The sequence below is a fragment of the Pristiophorus japonicus genome, chromosome 12 (assembly GCF_044704955.1).
Source record: "Pristiophorus japonicus isolate sPriJap1 chromosome 12, sPriJap1.hap1, whole genome shotgun sequence".
Lineage (NCBI taxonomy): Eukaryota > Metazoa > Chordata > Chondrichthyes > Pristiophoridae > Pristiophorus > Pristiophorus japonicus.
In genome coordinates this window covers 96132643-96148962 of record NC_091988.1, presented here as the reverse complement: position 1 = coordinate 96148962, position 16320 = coordinate 96132643, and the positions used below count along the sequence as shown (strand labels likewise).

Sequence of the window (16320 nt, the reverse complement as noted above, 5' to 3'; positions counted from 1 at the left end):
TTCTGTCTGGTGGTTACCCATTCCCTCTCTGCCGGCACACTCCTGAAACATGCCACCCGCTAACAGATACACCGCCGGAGCTCGAGCTCCTCCAGCTGACGACACTTGCTGCACATGTGGTTGTCCATGACACGGTAAGCGTCCTGTATTTCCCTCATGACACAGGATGTGCATTGCATGGGCCTGAGCTGTCCTGCCATGCCTCTAATAGGCTATTAACTAACTTACAGAAATAAACTTAAGACAGAGGGCTGGATTTTCCGGTCTTCTGCGCTCCGTTTTTTTGCCCCGGAGCGGTGGCAATGGCGACGGTGAGATCTTCTGGGCAGGCGGTCAGCCTCCAGCGCCCTGCAGTGATCCCCGGGTCTGGTTTTGCTGCGGCAGGGAGCAGCATCGCACGGAAGAGCTGCGCTGGTTGTGACCCGTCACCTGGAAGTGCACCTCGCAATGGCTGCCTGGGAAATCAGGGCAGTCCAACCATCCCGTTGGTGGAGAGGTAGGTAATGGACTCCGAAGGTAAGTGTGATTGTTTTTAGCGATTTGTGTTGTGGTGGCATGAGCAATGTTTCGGAAATGTTTTTGTGGGGGGTTTTTCCTCCTCCGCCCCCAGACGTTTCTCGGAGCGCTCCCGGGCCAGCTCTTTAGCTTGGGAGTTTCCCATCCTGGCGCCAAGAGAGGTGTACGTCTCTCTTAGCACGGCGCCCCCTGACACAGGGCCCAGATACCCAAACGTACCAACTGAGGCGCAATCTGTTCCCGGACGCTAACTTTCCCGCCCTGTCACCATTATCGCCCCAAAAACATAGAGTCTGAAAAGTCGCCGCTTTCATCGTTAACGTCTTTATTCATACGATTATAGTTATATTAATTAGTTTATCTAGTTACGTTAGAGAGAATAAAACACTCATACTCACCCACCAATCACAGGCCTGCAGTCCTGTGACGTCACTCTTTGTTTTTACTGTTATTTTGAAATTCAGCGGCCCTGTACTCTTTATCCTGCGCTGTAATAGTTTCCTTACTCAAAACTGCTATCCTTCCTGTGTTTTCTTCCCTACATTCCTGAATACCTTGTACACGGGACCAGGAGTATTAAGCTTCCAATTCTCCACTTTTTTGAGCCGGGTCTCAGTTATCACCACGACATCACTTCCCACGTGGCTATTTGTGCCTACAGCTCACTGACCTTATTAACCCCATTTTGTGCACTCCAAAGCTAATTTACACCTCTTTGTATGTTCTATGATCCCATCTAATTCTCAATTATTTCTAGCACTGTTTCTCCAAGTCCTTTGTGCACCTGGTTTCTAATTTTTAATACTACATCGTAGTGCCCAGTCCCATGCCGAATTAGGGAACCAGTTAGCCTGCCCTAGGTACATTCCGCAAGGGGGAAAGGGAGGTGATACACTCATAATAAAGGGTGAAACTGAGTACTGTGTGCAATGAGCAAGTGTGACTTAGCTCCTTTAATAAGATTCCAGAGTGCAGGTACCTCGTGGGTGGCCTGCTTATATACTGTGCTCCCAAGGGATGCTGGGATCCCTTGGGACTCCAACAGGTTGGCCCTCTGGTAGTCAGATGTCGTACAGGTTGTAAAGTCCTGTCCCCTCAGTACAGATTCACACGAAGTATGTAGTGAAGTCAAGGTCACTCTGGACCTGCACCTTTATTTCACAGCTCTGGAATGCTGCACTTGTCTGAGACCTGTCCATATATACCTGTCTCTTGCAAGTGCACCCCTGGTGGTAAGGTATGCTGGTAATTACAGGTCATATCTTATTACAGTCATATATAGCATGTTAGGATACAGTTATATATAATAATGTAAGATACATGACATCACCCTCCCCCAAGGTCTTATTGTCTTTATAGGTTCAGTCTCTCAGGTGGTCTATGTTCTCGCGTGGAGTGTCTGAGTTGTGGTTCAGTTGTTTGGCTTGGTGTCTGTTTTTCTTTGGGTGTGGTTGCTGGTATCTCACCTGGGCTGTCTGTTTCGATTGGTGTGATGTTGACTCGTCTGGGCTGTCTGTTGGGATTGCCCTTTCCTCAGGTTGTTCCCTCTGTCTGTCCACCAGGTGTGGTGCGAGTTCCACATTGTAGTCTGCCTCTGGTTCCGCAGTGTTGTTGGTAAATCTGCTTTTGACTTGGTCTACATGCCTCCGGCAGGTTTTACCATTGTCCATTTATACTACCAGTAGCCTGTTTCCTTCCTTGCCCGTTACTGTCCCTGCAAGCCATTTGGGACCCCTGCCATAGTTTAGTACAAACACTTTGTCCCCTATCTCATTCCATCTCCCCCTCGAATTTCTGTCATGGTACTCAGTCAGCTTACAGCGCTTTGCCTCAATGATTTCGTGCATGTCTGGGAGGATTAATGAGAGCCTTGTTTTTAAAGTCCTTTTCATCAACAGTTGCGCGGGGGGGATCCCAGTCAATGAGTGTGGACGAGATCTGTATGCCAGCAGCAGTCGTGACAGGCGACCCTGCAGCGTGGGACCTTGGATTTTAAGCATGCCTTGTTTAATGATTTGCACTGCTCTCTCCGCCTGGCCGTTAGAGGCCGGCTTGAATGGTGCCGTCTTGACGTGATTTATGCCGTGGTCATTTATAAAGTCTTGGAATTCTGCGCTGGTGAAGCATGGACCATTGTCACTGACTAATATGTCAGGGATTCTGTGCATTGCAAACATGGCTGCGAGGCCCTCCACAGTGGTGGAGGTTGTGCTCGAGTTTAAAATGGTGCATTCGATCCACTTTGAAAATGCATCTACAACTGCGAGGAACATTTTGCCCATGAATGGGCCCGCATAGTCTACGTGCACCTGCGACCACGGTTTGGTAGGCCAGGCCAGGGGCTCAGTGGAGCCTCCCTAGGGGCATTGCTGAGTTGGACACAAATGGTGCACCTTCGGACGCAGAGCTCCAAGTCCGCGTCAATACCAGGCCACCAGACGTGGGATCTGGCTATGGCCTTCATGAGAACGATCCCCGGGTGCTCGCGGTGGAGCTCCCGGACAAATGCCTCTCTGCCTCGCAGAGGCATGACTACTCGGCTGCCCCACATCAGGCAGTCTGCTTGTAGTGATAGCTCATGCATGCGCCTGTGAAAGGGTTTTAATTCCTTGGGGCAGGCATCGCGAGCCTCTGCCCAGTCACCGGTTAGGACAAATCATTTTACTAAAGATAACGTGGGGTCGCTGGCCGTCCAGGCTCTGATTTGGCGAGCCGTCATGGGCGAACCTGTGGACTCAAAGGCATTGATTGCCATGACTATCTCACAGTCCTGTTTGTCAGACCCTTCCGTGGTCGCCAGGGGTAGCCTGCTGAGTGCGTCGGCACAGTTGTCTGTGCCTGGTCTGTGCCTTATGGTATAGTCGTAGGACCCCAGCATGAGTGCCCACCGTTGAATTCGCGGCGAGGCGTTGGCGTTTATTGCCTTGCTCTCGGATAGGAGGGACGTGAGGGACTTGTGTTCGGTTTCTAACGCGAACTTGGCCCCGAAAAGGTATCGGTGCATCTTTTTGACACCGTACACGCACGCGAGCGTCTCCTTCGCTACCATTCCGTACCTGCGCTCCGCCCGCGAAAGTGACCTGGAGGCATAAGCTATGGGCTGTAATTTGCCCGCACTATTGACATGTTACAAAATGCGCCTGACCCCATATGTTGATGCATCGCATGTGAGAACTAGCTTTTTACCTGGATCAAAGAAAGTCAAAACACTGTTGGAACACAGAAGGTTGTGTGCCTTATTGAAGGCGAGTTCCTGGGCGTCCCTCCAAAACCAATCGCATCCCTTCCTGAGTAGCACGTGGAGAGGCTCCAGCAGCGTGCTTAAGTTCTGCATAAAGTTCCCAAAGTAATTGAGTAGCCGAGAAAGGCGTGCAGTTCTGAGACATTCCGGGACCTGGGTGCCAGGCGAATTGCTTCTGTTTTGGACTCTGTTGGGCGGATTCCATCTGCGGCAATCCTTCTGCCCAAAAACTCAACCTCGGGTGCGAGAAACAGGCACTTGGATTTCTTGACTCGTAGGCCTACCCGATCCAACCGCTTTAGTACTTCCTCCAAATTACGGAGATGGGAGTCGGTGTCCCTGCCCGTGATAAGTATGTCGTCTTGAAATACAACCGTCCCCGGGATGGACTTGAGCAGACTCTCCATGTTGCGCTGGAATATGGCAGCTGCTGACCTGATGCCGAATGGGCATCGATTGCACATGAAAAAGCCTCGATGTGTGTTGATGGTGGTGAGTAGCTTGGATTCCTCGGTCAATTCTTGCGTCATATACACAGATGTGAGGTCTAATTTTGAGAAAAGTTTACCTCCAGCCAATGTGGCAAATAAGTCCTTCGCTCTGGGCAGCGGGTACTGGTCCTGTAGGGAGACTCTGTTTATGGTAGATTTGTAGTCCCCACAGATTCGTACGGATCCATCAGGCTTCATGACTGGGACGATGGGACTTGCCCAGTCGCTAAAGTCCACAGGTGATATAATGCCTTCCCACAGGAGCCTGTCTAGTTCGTGTTCAATCTTTTCCCTCATCACATAGGGTACAGCTCTGGCCTTGTGATGGACCGGTCTAGCATCCTGTGTGATGAAGATTTTGACTTTGGCCCCTTTGAAAGTGCCCACACCTGGCTGAAAGAGATGTTCAAATCGCTTTATAACTGTTGAGCAGGAGGTCCGTTCCTCTAATGACATGGCATGGACATCATCCCATTTCCAGTTTAGTTTTGCCAGCCAGCTTCTCCCCAACAGTGCTGGGGGGGGCTCCGGGGACAATCCACAGGGGAAGTCGGTTCACTGTCCCTTTGTGTGTGACAGAGAGCATGGTGCTGCCGAGGACTGGTACGATTTCTTTGGTATCGGTCCTTAGTTTGGTGTCGACCTTTGTGAGTTTTGGTCTGTCTCTTTTATGCGGCCACAGTTGTTCAAATTGTTGAGCGCCCATGAGAGATTGACTTGCTCCCATATCCAGCTCCAAGTTGACCGATATCCCGTTGAGTAGGACCCTCATCATTATAGGAGGCATCCTGTTGTAGGAGCAGCGGCCATTGATCATGTTGACCCGCTGTACATCGGTGTCCCGGGTACTGTCCCCACCATCTTCTGGTCCGCTTTCCGACCCATCCGATTCGTATATCAGCCGAGCTGCCGTATTTTTGCACATGCGGGCCAAATGCCCTGTATTTTCACAATTTCTGCAAACAGCCTGCTGAAATCGACATCCCCTTGACGAGTGCCCACCCCCACACCTCCAGCACAGACCTGTTCCATTGTTCAAAGTGTTCCCAAAGAATAAGCTCCGTCTGGCTGATCTCTCTTGAGCTTCTCTCAGTTTGTAGTTGATTGCTCGCATTGTGGGTTGATGAGGTCTGAACGGCCATTCCTGTGGCCCTTAATGGCTTCTGCCTGCTGTCGAGAGCCTGTTCTCCCGGCTTTGTCTGTGTGAGGGGGTAGCAGCTTGTTTAGTGCTGTGAACTTCTTGTTCCGATATTTCGTTAGTTGTCGTACCTGCATTGTAAATCAACCTTGTTTCTTCTTCCCCTACCAAGAATGTCTGTGCAACCAGTGCTGCTGCCTCTAAGGTCAGGTTCTTGGTCTCTATGAGCTTTCGGAATATGCCTGCATGGCCTATTCCTTCAATGAAAAAGTCTCTCAGCATTTCTCTCCTCAGTTCATCGGAGAACTCACATAAACTAGCCAACCTCTGAAGTTCCGCCACGAATTCAGGTATGCTCTGACCCACACAGCGTCTGTAGTTGTAGAACCTGTGTCTGGCCATGTGTAGGCTGCTCGCTGGCTTCAGGTGTTCTCTTACCAGGGTGCTCAATTCTTCAAACGACTTGCTTGCTGGTTTCTCGGGTGCCAACAGATCCTTCATTAAAGCGTATGTTTTCGAGCCACAGCTGGTCAAGAGATGGGCTCTTCTCTTGTCTGCCTTATCGTCGCCTAACCAGTCTTTGGTTACAAAGCTTTGCTGGAGCCTTTCTATAAAATCCTCCCAATTGTCTCCCGCATTGTACTTTTCATCTGATCCGTTGTTCGCCATTCTGTGGATTCTGTAATCGCGTAACTCGTCGCCACTGTAAAGTCCTGTCCCCTCAGTACAGATTCACACGAGGCATGTAGTGAAGTCAAGGTCACTCTGGACCTGCACCTTTATTTCACAGCTCTGGAATGCTGCACTTGCCTGAGACCTGTCCTTATATACCTGTCTCTTGCAAGTGCACCCCTGGTGGTAAGGTATGCTGGTGGTTACAGGTCATATCTTATTACAGTCATGTATAGCATGTTAGGATACAGTTATATATAATAATGTAAGATACATGACACAGGTTACAAAGGGTTAAATACATAACAGGAGGGCAAACAAAGCCAGAGCTCCCTGGCTGATGAAGGAGTTGGAGAATAAAATGAAACAGAAAAAGGGGCGTATGACAGATGTCAGCTTGATAATACAAGGAAAAATCACGCTGAATATTAAAAGTACAGAGAATAAATGGAAAAAGGAATAAGAGAATGAAGGGAGCAAAAGATTGGCAGCGAACATAAATGGCAATCCAAAGATCTTCTACAGGGATATTAACATTAAAAGGGTTGTCAGAGGAGCGGTGGAGCCGATTAGCGATCAAAATGGAGAACTATTGGTGGAGGCAGAAGCCGTGGCTGAGGTACTTAATGAGTACTTTGCATCGGTGTTTACAAAGGAAGAGGACTTTGCTAAAGCTACAGTAGACGGGGAGAATGTCGGGATACTGGATGAGATAAAAATAGATACTATAAAGGCTGGCAGTTCGTAAAGTGGATAGGTCACCCGGTCTGGATGGAATCCATCCTCGGTTGCTCAGGGAAGTAAGGGTAGAAATTATGGAGGTGCTGGCCACAATCTTCCAATTCTCCTTAGATACAAGCATGGTGCCAGGAGACTGGAGAATTGTAAATGTTACACCCTTGTTCAAAAAAAGGTAGAAGGATAAACCTGGCAATTACAGGACAGTCAGTTTAATGTCGGTGGTGGTAAATCTTTTAGAGACAATAATCTGGGTGAAAATGAACAGCCACTTGGAGAAGAATGAACTATGAAAGGAGAACCAGCACGGATTTGTCAAGGGCAATCCGTGTTTGACTAACGATTGATTTTTTTGATGAGGTAACAGTAATGGTGGATGCGGACAGTGCAGTTGATGGTGTATATGTGGACTTTCAAAAGGCGCTTCATTAGGTATCACATAATAGGCTTGTTAGGAAAATTGAAGCCCATGGGATAAAAAGGGCAGTAGCAACATGGATACAAAATTGGCTAAGGGATAGCGTTAGATAGGTTATCCGACACAGAAACAGGCCATTGGGCCCAACCATTCCATGCCGGCGTTTATGCTCCACTCGAGTCTCCCGTCTTTCCTCATCTAAATCTATCAGCATAACTCTCTATTCCCTTGTCCCTCATATGCTTGTCTAGCCTCCCCTTAAATGCATCGATACTATTCGCTTCAATCTCTCCCTGAGGTAGCGAGTTCCACATTCTCACCACTCGGTTTCTTCTCAATTCCCTATTGAATTTCTTGGTGACTATCTTATATTGATGACCTCCAGTTATGCTCTTCCTCAAAACAACAACTTATATTTATATAGAGCCTTTAACGTAGTGCAATGTCCCAAGGCACTTCACAGGAGTATTATGAGAAAAAAATTTGACACTGAACCGCATGAGGAGTAATTAGGGCAGGTGATCAAAAGCTTGGTCAAAGAGGTAGGTTTTAAGGAGCATCTTGAAGGAGGAAAGAGAGGCAGAGAGGTTTAAGGAGGGAATTCCAGAGCTTAGGGTCTAGGCAACAGAAAGCACAGGCACCAATGGTTGAATGATTATAATCAGGGATGCAAAGAGGGCAGAATTAGAGGAGTGCAGACATCTCTGGGGGTATTGGGGCTGGAGGAGATAGGGAGAGGCGAGGTAATGGAGGGATTTGAAAACAAGGATGAGAATTTTGAAATTGAGGCATTGCTTAACCGGGAGCCATGTAGGTCAGTGAGCACAGGGGTGATGGGTGAGCGGGACTTGGTGCGAGTTAGGATATGGGCAGCCGAGTTTTGGATCACCTCTAGTTTACGTAGGGTAAAATGTGGGAGGCCAGCCAGGATTGCATTGGAATAGTTAAATCAAGAGGAAACAAAGGCATGGATAAGGGTTTCAGCAGCGGATGAGCTGAGGCAAGGGCGGAGACCGGCGATGTTACGGAGGTGGAAATAGGCAGTCTTGGTTATGCTGCAGATACGTGGTCAAAAACTCATTTCAAAATCAAATATGACACCAAGGTTGCGAACAGTGTGGTTCAGCCTCAGACAGAAGTTGGGGAGGGGGATGGAGTCAGTGGCTAGGGAACGGAGTTTGTGGCACGGACCAAAAACAATGGCTTCGGTCTTCCCAATATTCACAGAGTGCAGCAGGAGCTCAGAGTGCAAAGGTAAGAGTTTGATAAGTGGGAGAGTTTGGGCAAGTGGGAGCGGGAGGTGTTGTTTTGTCTTGTTTTCCCCACCAGTGCTGACTCCCCGACCTGGGAGGAAAAGAAAACTAGGTGTGATGTCACAGCCAAGAGGGTAAGTGATTGGCTGGTTGATTGGTGAGTAGTTTTTCTTTTTTCCTTATCTTGTCAGTAAGAATCCTTTGGCATTGTTGCCAAATTAGGTTATTTTAAGGGTTAAGTCATGGCAGGAGAGCCCAGACCCGTGTCATGCTCCTCCTGTGCCATGTGGGAAAGCAGGGACGCTTCCAGTGTCCCTGACGACTGTGTGCAGAAAATGTATCCAGCTGCAGCTCCTGTTAGACCGCATGACGGCACTGGAGCTGCGAATGGATTCACTCTGGAGCATGCGCAATGCTGAGGATGTCGTGGATAGCACCTTCAGTGAGTTGGTCACACTGCAGGTAAAGGTTACAAAGGCAGATAGGGAAAGGGTGACCATCAGGCAGAGCAGAAGTAGGAAGGCAGTGCATGACTCCCCTGAGGTCATCTCCCTCCAAAACAGATATACCGCTTTGGATATTGTTGGCGGAGATGGCTCACCAGGGCAAGGCAGCAGCAGCCATGTTCATGGCACCGTGGGTGGCTCTGCTGCACAGGAGGGCAAGAAAAAGAGTGGGAGAGCTATAGTGGTAAGGGATTCTATTGTAAGGGGGATAAATCGGCATTTCTGCGGTCGCAACCGAGACTCCAGGATGGTATGTTGCCTCTCTGGTGCAAGGGTCAAGGATGTCTCGGAGCGGCTGCAGGGCATTCTGGAGGGGGAGGGTGAACAGCTGGTTGTCGTGGTGCATATAGGTACCAATGATATAGGTTAAAAAGTGGGATGAGGTCCTACAAGCTAAATTAAAAAGTAGGACCTCAGAGGTAGTAATCTCAGGATTGCTACCAATGCCACGTGCTAGTCAGAGTAGAAATGTCAGGATAGCTCAAATGAATACATGGCTTGAAGAGTGGTGCAGAAGGGAGGGATTCAAATTCCTCCAATGGGACATTGGAACCGGTTCTGGGGGCGGTGGGACCAGTACAAACCGGACGGTCTGCACCTGGGCACGATCGGAACCAATGTCTTAGGGGGAGTGTTTGCTAGTGCTGTTGGGGAGGGGGTAAACTAATATGGCAGGGGGATGGGAACCTATGCAGGGAGACAGAGGGAAATACAATGGGGGCAGAAGCAAAAGATAGAACGGAGAATAGTAAAAGTAGAGGGCAGAGAAACCCAAGGCAAAAATCAAAAAGGGCCACATTACAGCAAAATTCTAAAGGGACAAAGAGTGTTAAAAAGACAAGCCCTGAAGGCTCTGTGCCTCAATGCGAGGAGTATTCGTAATAAGGTGGATGAATTAACTGCGCAGGCAGCTATTAACGATTATGATATAATTGGGATTACGGAGAATTGGTTCCAGGGTGACCAAGGCTGGAAACTCAACATCCAGGGTTATTCAACATTCAGGAAGGATAGACAGAAAGGAAAAGGAGGCGGAGTAGCGTTGCTGTTTAAAGAGGAAATTAACGCAATAGTAAGAAAGGACATTAGCTTGGATGATGTGGAATCTGTATGGGTAGAGCTGCGAATACCAAAGGGCAGAAAACGCTAGTGGGAGTTGTGTACAGACCACCAAACAGTAGTAGTGAGTTTGGGGATGGCATCAAACAAGAAATTAGGAATGCGTGCAATAAAGGTCCAGCAGTTATCATGGGCGATTTTAATCTACATTTAGATTGGGCTAACCAAGCTGGTAGCAATGCGGTGGAGGAGGATTTCCTGGAGTGTATTAGGGATGGCTTTCTAGACCAATATGTCGAGGAACCAACTAGAAAGCTGGCCATCCTAGACTGGGTGTTGTGTAATGAGAGAGGACTAATTAGCAAGCTTGTTGTGCGAGACCCCCTGGGGAAGAGTGACCATAATATGGTAGAATTCTTTATTAAGATGGAGAGTGACAGTGTTAATTCAGAGACTAGGGTCCTGAACTTAAGGAACGATAACTTCGATGGTATGAGACGTGAATTGGCTAGAATAGACTGCCAAATGATACTTAAAGGGTTGACAGTGGATAGGCAATGGCAGACATTTAAAGATCATATGGATGAACTTCAACAATTGTACATCCCTGTCTGGTGTAAAAATAAAACGGGAAAGGTAGCTCAACCGTGGCTAACAAGGGAAATTAGGGATAGTGTTAAATCCAAGGAAGAGGCATATAAATTGGCCAGAAAAAGCAGCAAACCTGAGGACTGGGAGAAATTTAAAATTCATCAGAGGAGGACAAATGATCGAATTAGGAGGGGGAAAATAGAGTATGAGAGGAAGCTTGCAGGGAACATAAAAACTGACTGCAAAAGCTTCTATAGATATGTGAAGAGAAAAAGATTAGTGAAGACCAACATAGGTCTTTTGCAGTCAAAATCAGGTGAATTTATAATGGGAAACAAAGAAATGGCAGACCAATAGAACAAATACTTTGGATCTGTCTTCACTAAGGAAGACACAAATAACCTTCTGGAAATACTAGGGGTTCGAGGATCGAGCAAAAAGGAGGAATTGAAGGAATCCTTATTAGTCAGGAAATTGTGTTAGGGAATTGATGGGATTGAAGGCCGATAAATCCTCAGGGCCTGATGGGCTGCATCCCAGAGTACTTAAGGAAGTGGCCCTAGAAATAGTGGATGCATTGGTGATCATTTTCCAACAGTCTATCGACTCTGGATCAGTTCCTATGGACTGGGGGGTAGCTAATGTAACACCACTTTTTTAAAAAAGGAGGGAGAGAGAAAACAGGGAATTATAGACCGGTTAGCCTGAAATCGGTGGTGGGGAAAATGTTGGAATCAATTATTAAAGATGAAATAGCAGCGCATTTGGAAAGCAGTGACAGGATCGGTCCAAGTCAGCATGGATTTATCAATGGGAAATCATGCTTGACAAATCTTCTAGAATTTTTTGAGGATGTAACTGGTTGAGTGGACAAGGGAGATGTGATGTATTTAGACTTTCAAAAGGCTTTTGACAAGGTCCCACACAAGAGATTAGCGTGCAAAATTAAAGCACATGGTATTGGGGGTAATGTATTGACGTGTATAGAAAACTGGTTGGCAGACAGGAAGCAGAGAGTCAGAATAAACGAATCCTTTTCAGAATGTCAGGCAGTGACCAGTGTGGTGCCACAGGGTTCAGTGCTGGGACCCCAGCTATTTACAATGTACATCAATGATTTATATGAAGGAATTGTTTGTAATTTCTCCAAGTTTGCAGATGACACTAAGCTGGGTGGCGGTGTGAGCTGTGAGGAGGATGCTAAGAGGCTGCAGGGTGACTTGGACAGGTTGGGTGAGTGGGAAATGCATGGCAGATGCAGTATAATGTAGATAAATGTGAGGTTATCCACTTTGGTGGCAAAACCAGGAAGATAGAATATTATCTGAATGGTGACAGATTAGGAAGAGGGGAGGTGCAACGAGACCTGGGTGTCATGATACATCAGGCATGCAGGTACAGCAGGCGGTGAAGAAGGGAAATGGCATGTTGGCCTTCATAGCGAGAGGATTTGAGTACAGGAGCAGGGAGATCCTACTGCAGTTGTACAGAGCCTTGGTGAGGCCACACCTAGAATATTGTGTACAGTTTTAGTCTCTTAATCTGAGGAAAGACGTTGCTATTGAGGGAGTGCAGCGAAGGTTCACCAGACTGATTCCCGGGATGGCAGGACTGACATATGAGAAGAGACTGGATCAACTGGGCTTGTATCCATTGGAGTTTAGAAGAATGAGAGGGAATCTCATAGAAACATATAAAATTCTGCCGGGATTGGACAGGTTAGAGGCAGGAACAATGTTCCAGTTGCTGGAGAGTTCCAGAAGCAGGGGTCGCAGTCTAAGAATAAGGGGGAGCCATTTAGAACCCAGATGAGGAGAAACTTCTTCACTCAGAGAGTGGTTAACCTGTGGAATTCTCTACTGCAGAAAGTTGTTGGGGCCAGTTCGTTAGATATATTCAAAAGGGAGTTGGATATGGCCCTTACGGCCAAAGGGATCAAGGGGTATGGAGAGAGAGCAGGAAAGGGGTACTGAGGTTGAATGATCAGCCATGGTTTTATTGAATGGCGGTGCAGGCTCGAAGGGCCGAATGATCTGCTCCTGCACCTAATTTCTATGTTTCTATGTTTCAATTGGAGAAAATTTCTGCTCATCCAGAACTGGCTGTGGACAAGCAGCCCGACAATTTAGAGACCGAGGAAGGGTCGCAAGAAGTAGTAGTGAGGTAGAGCTCGGTGTCATCAGTGTACATGTGGAAGCTGACGCGTATTTTCGGATGATGTAGCCAAGGTGCAACATATAGATGAGAAAACGGAGCGGGCCAAGGATAGATCTTTGGAGGACACCAGAGGCAACGATGAGGGGGCCGGCAAAGAAGCCGTTGCAGGTGATTCTCTGGCTAAAATTCGATAGATAAGAATGAAACCAGGCGAATGCAGTCCCACCCAACTGGAGGACAGTGGAGAGGCATTGGAGAAGTATAGAGTATCAATCGTGTCAAAGGCTGCAGACAAGTCAAGAAGGATGAGGAGGGATAGTTTTCCTTTGTCACAGTCACAAAGGATGTCAGTTGTATCTTTGATGAGAGCCGTTTCGGTACTGTGGCAGGCGCAGAAACCGGACCGGAAGTAGAAACCTTCTGTGTCCACTCAAAACCTTTCAGAAAACAGATAGTTATGGTGAATGGTTGTTTCTCGGACTGGAGGGACGCTCCCCAAGGTTCAGTACTAGGACCACTGCTGTTTTTCATGTACATTAATAACTTGGACTTTGGGGTACAGGGCACAATTTCAAAATAAACTTGGAAGTGTAGTAAACACTGAGGAAGATAGTAATAGACTTCAAGACGATATAGAAAGGCTGGTGGAATGGTCAGACACATGGTAGATGAAATTTAACGCAGAAAAGTGTGAGGTGATACATTTGGGTAGGAAGAATGAGGAGACACAATACATTTTTGTTTGCTATTGATCTCTCTGTCTAAACCCACCCCAATTCCTGCCTCCAGTGTAGATATTTTTCTACCAGATGGGCACCATCCTGTCTACAACCATGCCTATTAGAAAAAGTGCTTTACAGACAATGAAGTACTTTGTGAAGTGTAGTCACTGTTTAAATGTAGGAAATGCACCATCCAATTTGCAGCAAGCTCCCAGCAATGAGATAACCACCTGATCATCTGTTTTAGTGATGGGTACGGGATAAAGGTTGGCCATGGATAAAGCCTCTTTTCTCCAAATAGTGCCATCGGATCTTTTATATCCACCTGAGAGAGTAGATGGGGCCTCGGTTTAATGTCTCATCCGAAAGATAGTACCTCTGACAGTGCAGCACTCCTTCAGTACTGCACTGGACTGACAGCTGGATATCGTGCTCAAGTCTCTGGAGCTTTATTTGAAGCCACAACCTGCTGAATCTGAGACAAGTGTACTACAGGTGCAGCGCCTAAAATCCGGAAACCTCGGAACCAACGCCATTTCGGATTCTGGGCTGTTCCAGATTTGCGATTTGTTTTCTGATGTCACGAATCCGGAAACATCCAAAGCCAAGTTCGGGTATTTCCGGATTTCGGAACGTCATAAAGTGTGGTGGGGATTCCTGCCAAAGAGCTGTTCGGGCCGTCCAGCCCCACCGAAGAGGATGTCATCGGGCAGGCCCCCGCCGAGGAGGTGTTCGGGCGGGCGGGGCCCCGCCGAGGAGATGTTTGGCGGGCGGGGCTTCGCCGAGGAGGTGTTCGGGCGGGCGGGGCTTCGCCGAGGAGATGTTTGGGCAGGTGGGGCTCTGCCGAGGAGATGTTTGGGCGGGTGGGGCCCTGCCGAGGAGATGTTTGGGCGGGTGGGGCCCTGCCGAGGAGATGTTTGGGCGGGCGGGGCTTCGCCGAGGAGGTGTTTGGGTGGGCGGGGCCCCGCCGAGGAGATGTTTGGGTGGGCGGGGCTTCGCCGGAGATGTTTGGGCGGGCGGGGCCCTGCCGAGGAGATGTTTGGGCGGGCGGGGCCCCGCCGAGGAGGTGTTTGGGCGGGCGGGGCCCCGCCGAGGAGGTGTTTGGACAGGGTCCCGTGGAGGTGGTATTTGGGCGGGGCCCCGCGGAGGTGGTGTTTGGGTGGCGGGGCTTCGCCGAGGAGGTGTTTGGGCGGGTGGGGCCCCGCCGAGGAGGTGTTTGGACGGGGCCCCGCCGAGGAGGTGTTTGGGCGGGGTCCCGTGGAGGTGGTATTTGGGCGGGGCCCCGCGGAGGTGGTGTTTGGGCGGGCGGGGCTTTGCCGAGGAGGTGTTTGGGCGGGGTCCCGCCGAGGAGGTGTTTGGACGGGGCCCCGCCGAGGAGGTGTTTGGACGGGTGGGGCCCCGCCGAGGAGGTGTTTGGACGGGGCCCCGCCGAGGAGGTATTTGGACGGAGCCCCACCGAGGAGGTGTTTGGACGGGTGGGGCCCCGCCGAGGAGGTGTTTGGACGGGTGGGGCCCCGCCGAGGAGGTGTTTGGACGGGGCCCCGCCGAGGAGGTGTTTGGACGGAGCCCCACCGAGGAGGTGTTTGGGCGGGCGGGGCTTCGTCGAGGAGGTGTTTGGGCGGGGTCCCGCCGAGGAGGTGTTTGGACGGGGCCCCGCCGAGGAGGTGTTTGGATGGGTGGGGCCCCGCCGAGGAGGTGTTTGGACGGGGCCCCGCCGAGAAGGTGTTTGGACGGAGCCCCGCCGAGGAGGTGTTTGGGCGGGTGGGGCTTCGCCGAGGAGGTGTTTGGACGGAGCCCGCGGAGGTGGTGTTTGGGCGGGTGGGGCTTCGCCGAGGAGGTGTTCGGGCGGGCTGGTGAGGAGGTAAGGGCAGCGGCAGCGGGGTGAGGCCCTGAGTTTGTCAGGGTCGTCGGGTCCGGATTCCGGAACATTTTACAGATCCGGACGACCCTGCCACCGATGGGTCCAGATTCCAGAACATTCCAGATTCCGGAACACCGGATTCGCGACGCTGCACCTGTACTTCTACATCCTTCACGGTGAGTATAATATCTATAAAACCAAAGCAGATTGTAGAAATATATAGCCAGATGAAGCTGTGTTTAAGAATGATGCACATTCCAATTAACCCACACTAAGTCTGATGAACGTGAATGATTGGTGGGGGCTGGTTATCGGAGTGCACCACGGGAGTTGTAGTTCCAGGTCGAGGATTGGTCGGCAAGATCCCGCAGCGGCCGGACTACAATCCCCGCAATGCCTTTCTGGCTGAGTGCGCGCATGCTCGGTTTGCAGGAGCCCGGGGAGAGGACGAGCGAGCGCTGCGCTGCACTCGGAGTGGGACATGTTGGGACTAAGCGCTCGGCTGGCACTCGGCGGCCGCCTGCATCGCTGCTACAGCCATGGCACAGTAAGTGCTGGGCACCGGGACTCCGCGGCCTGCAGGACTTTGGGAGTGGAGGGGGGACAGTATTGAATTATTTGTCATGGAGTATTCCCTGATTAGAGGACTAGTAATTGGATTCATCATCATATCGAAATCGAGAAAGACTTGCTTCCACTCTTAGCATGAGTTCTCAGGTGACTACAATCCAATACGGGAATTACAGTCCCTGTCACAGGTGGGACAGACAGTGGTTGAAGGAAAGGGTGGGTGGGGATTCTGGTTTGCCGCATGCTCCTTCCGCTGCCTGCGCTTGATTTCTGCATGCTCTCGGCGACGAGACTCGAGGTGCTCAGCGCCATCCCGGATGCTCTTCCTCCACTTTGGGCGGTCTTGGGCCAGGCATTCCCAGGTGTTGGTGGGGATGTTGCACTTTA

General features: G+C 49.7%; 1 protein-coding gene across 1 annotated transcript in view; it reads left to right on the top strand.

The window, feature by feature from the left end:
• Window positions 1-15796: 15796 nt before the first annotated feature.
• amt (aminomethyltransferase) overlaps window positions 15797-16320 on the top strand; it is a 38546-nt gene continuing 38022 nt past the window's right edge. Inside the window, exon 1 of the mRNA XM_070895770.1 lies at window positions 15797-15910. Within this exon, the coding sequence (XP_070751871.1) occupies window positions 15845-15910 (66 nt within the window). The 5' untranslated portion in view covers window positions 15797-15844. The remainder of the gene's footprint in view (window positions 15911-16320) is intronic.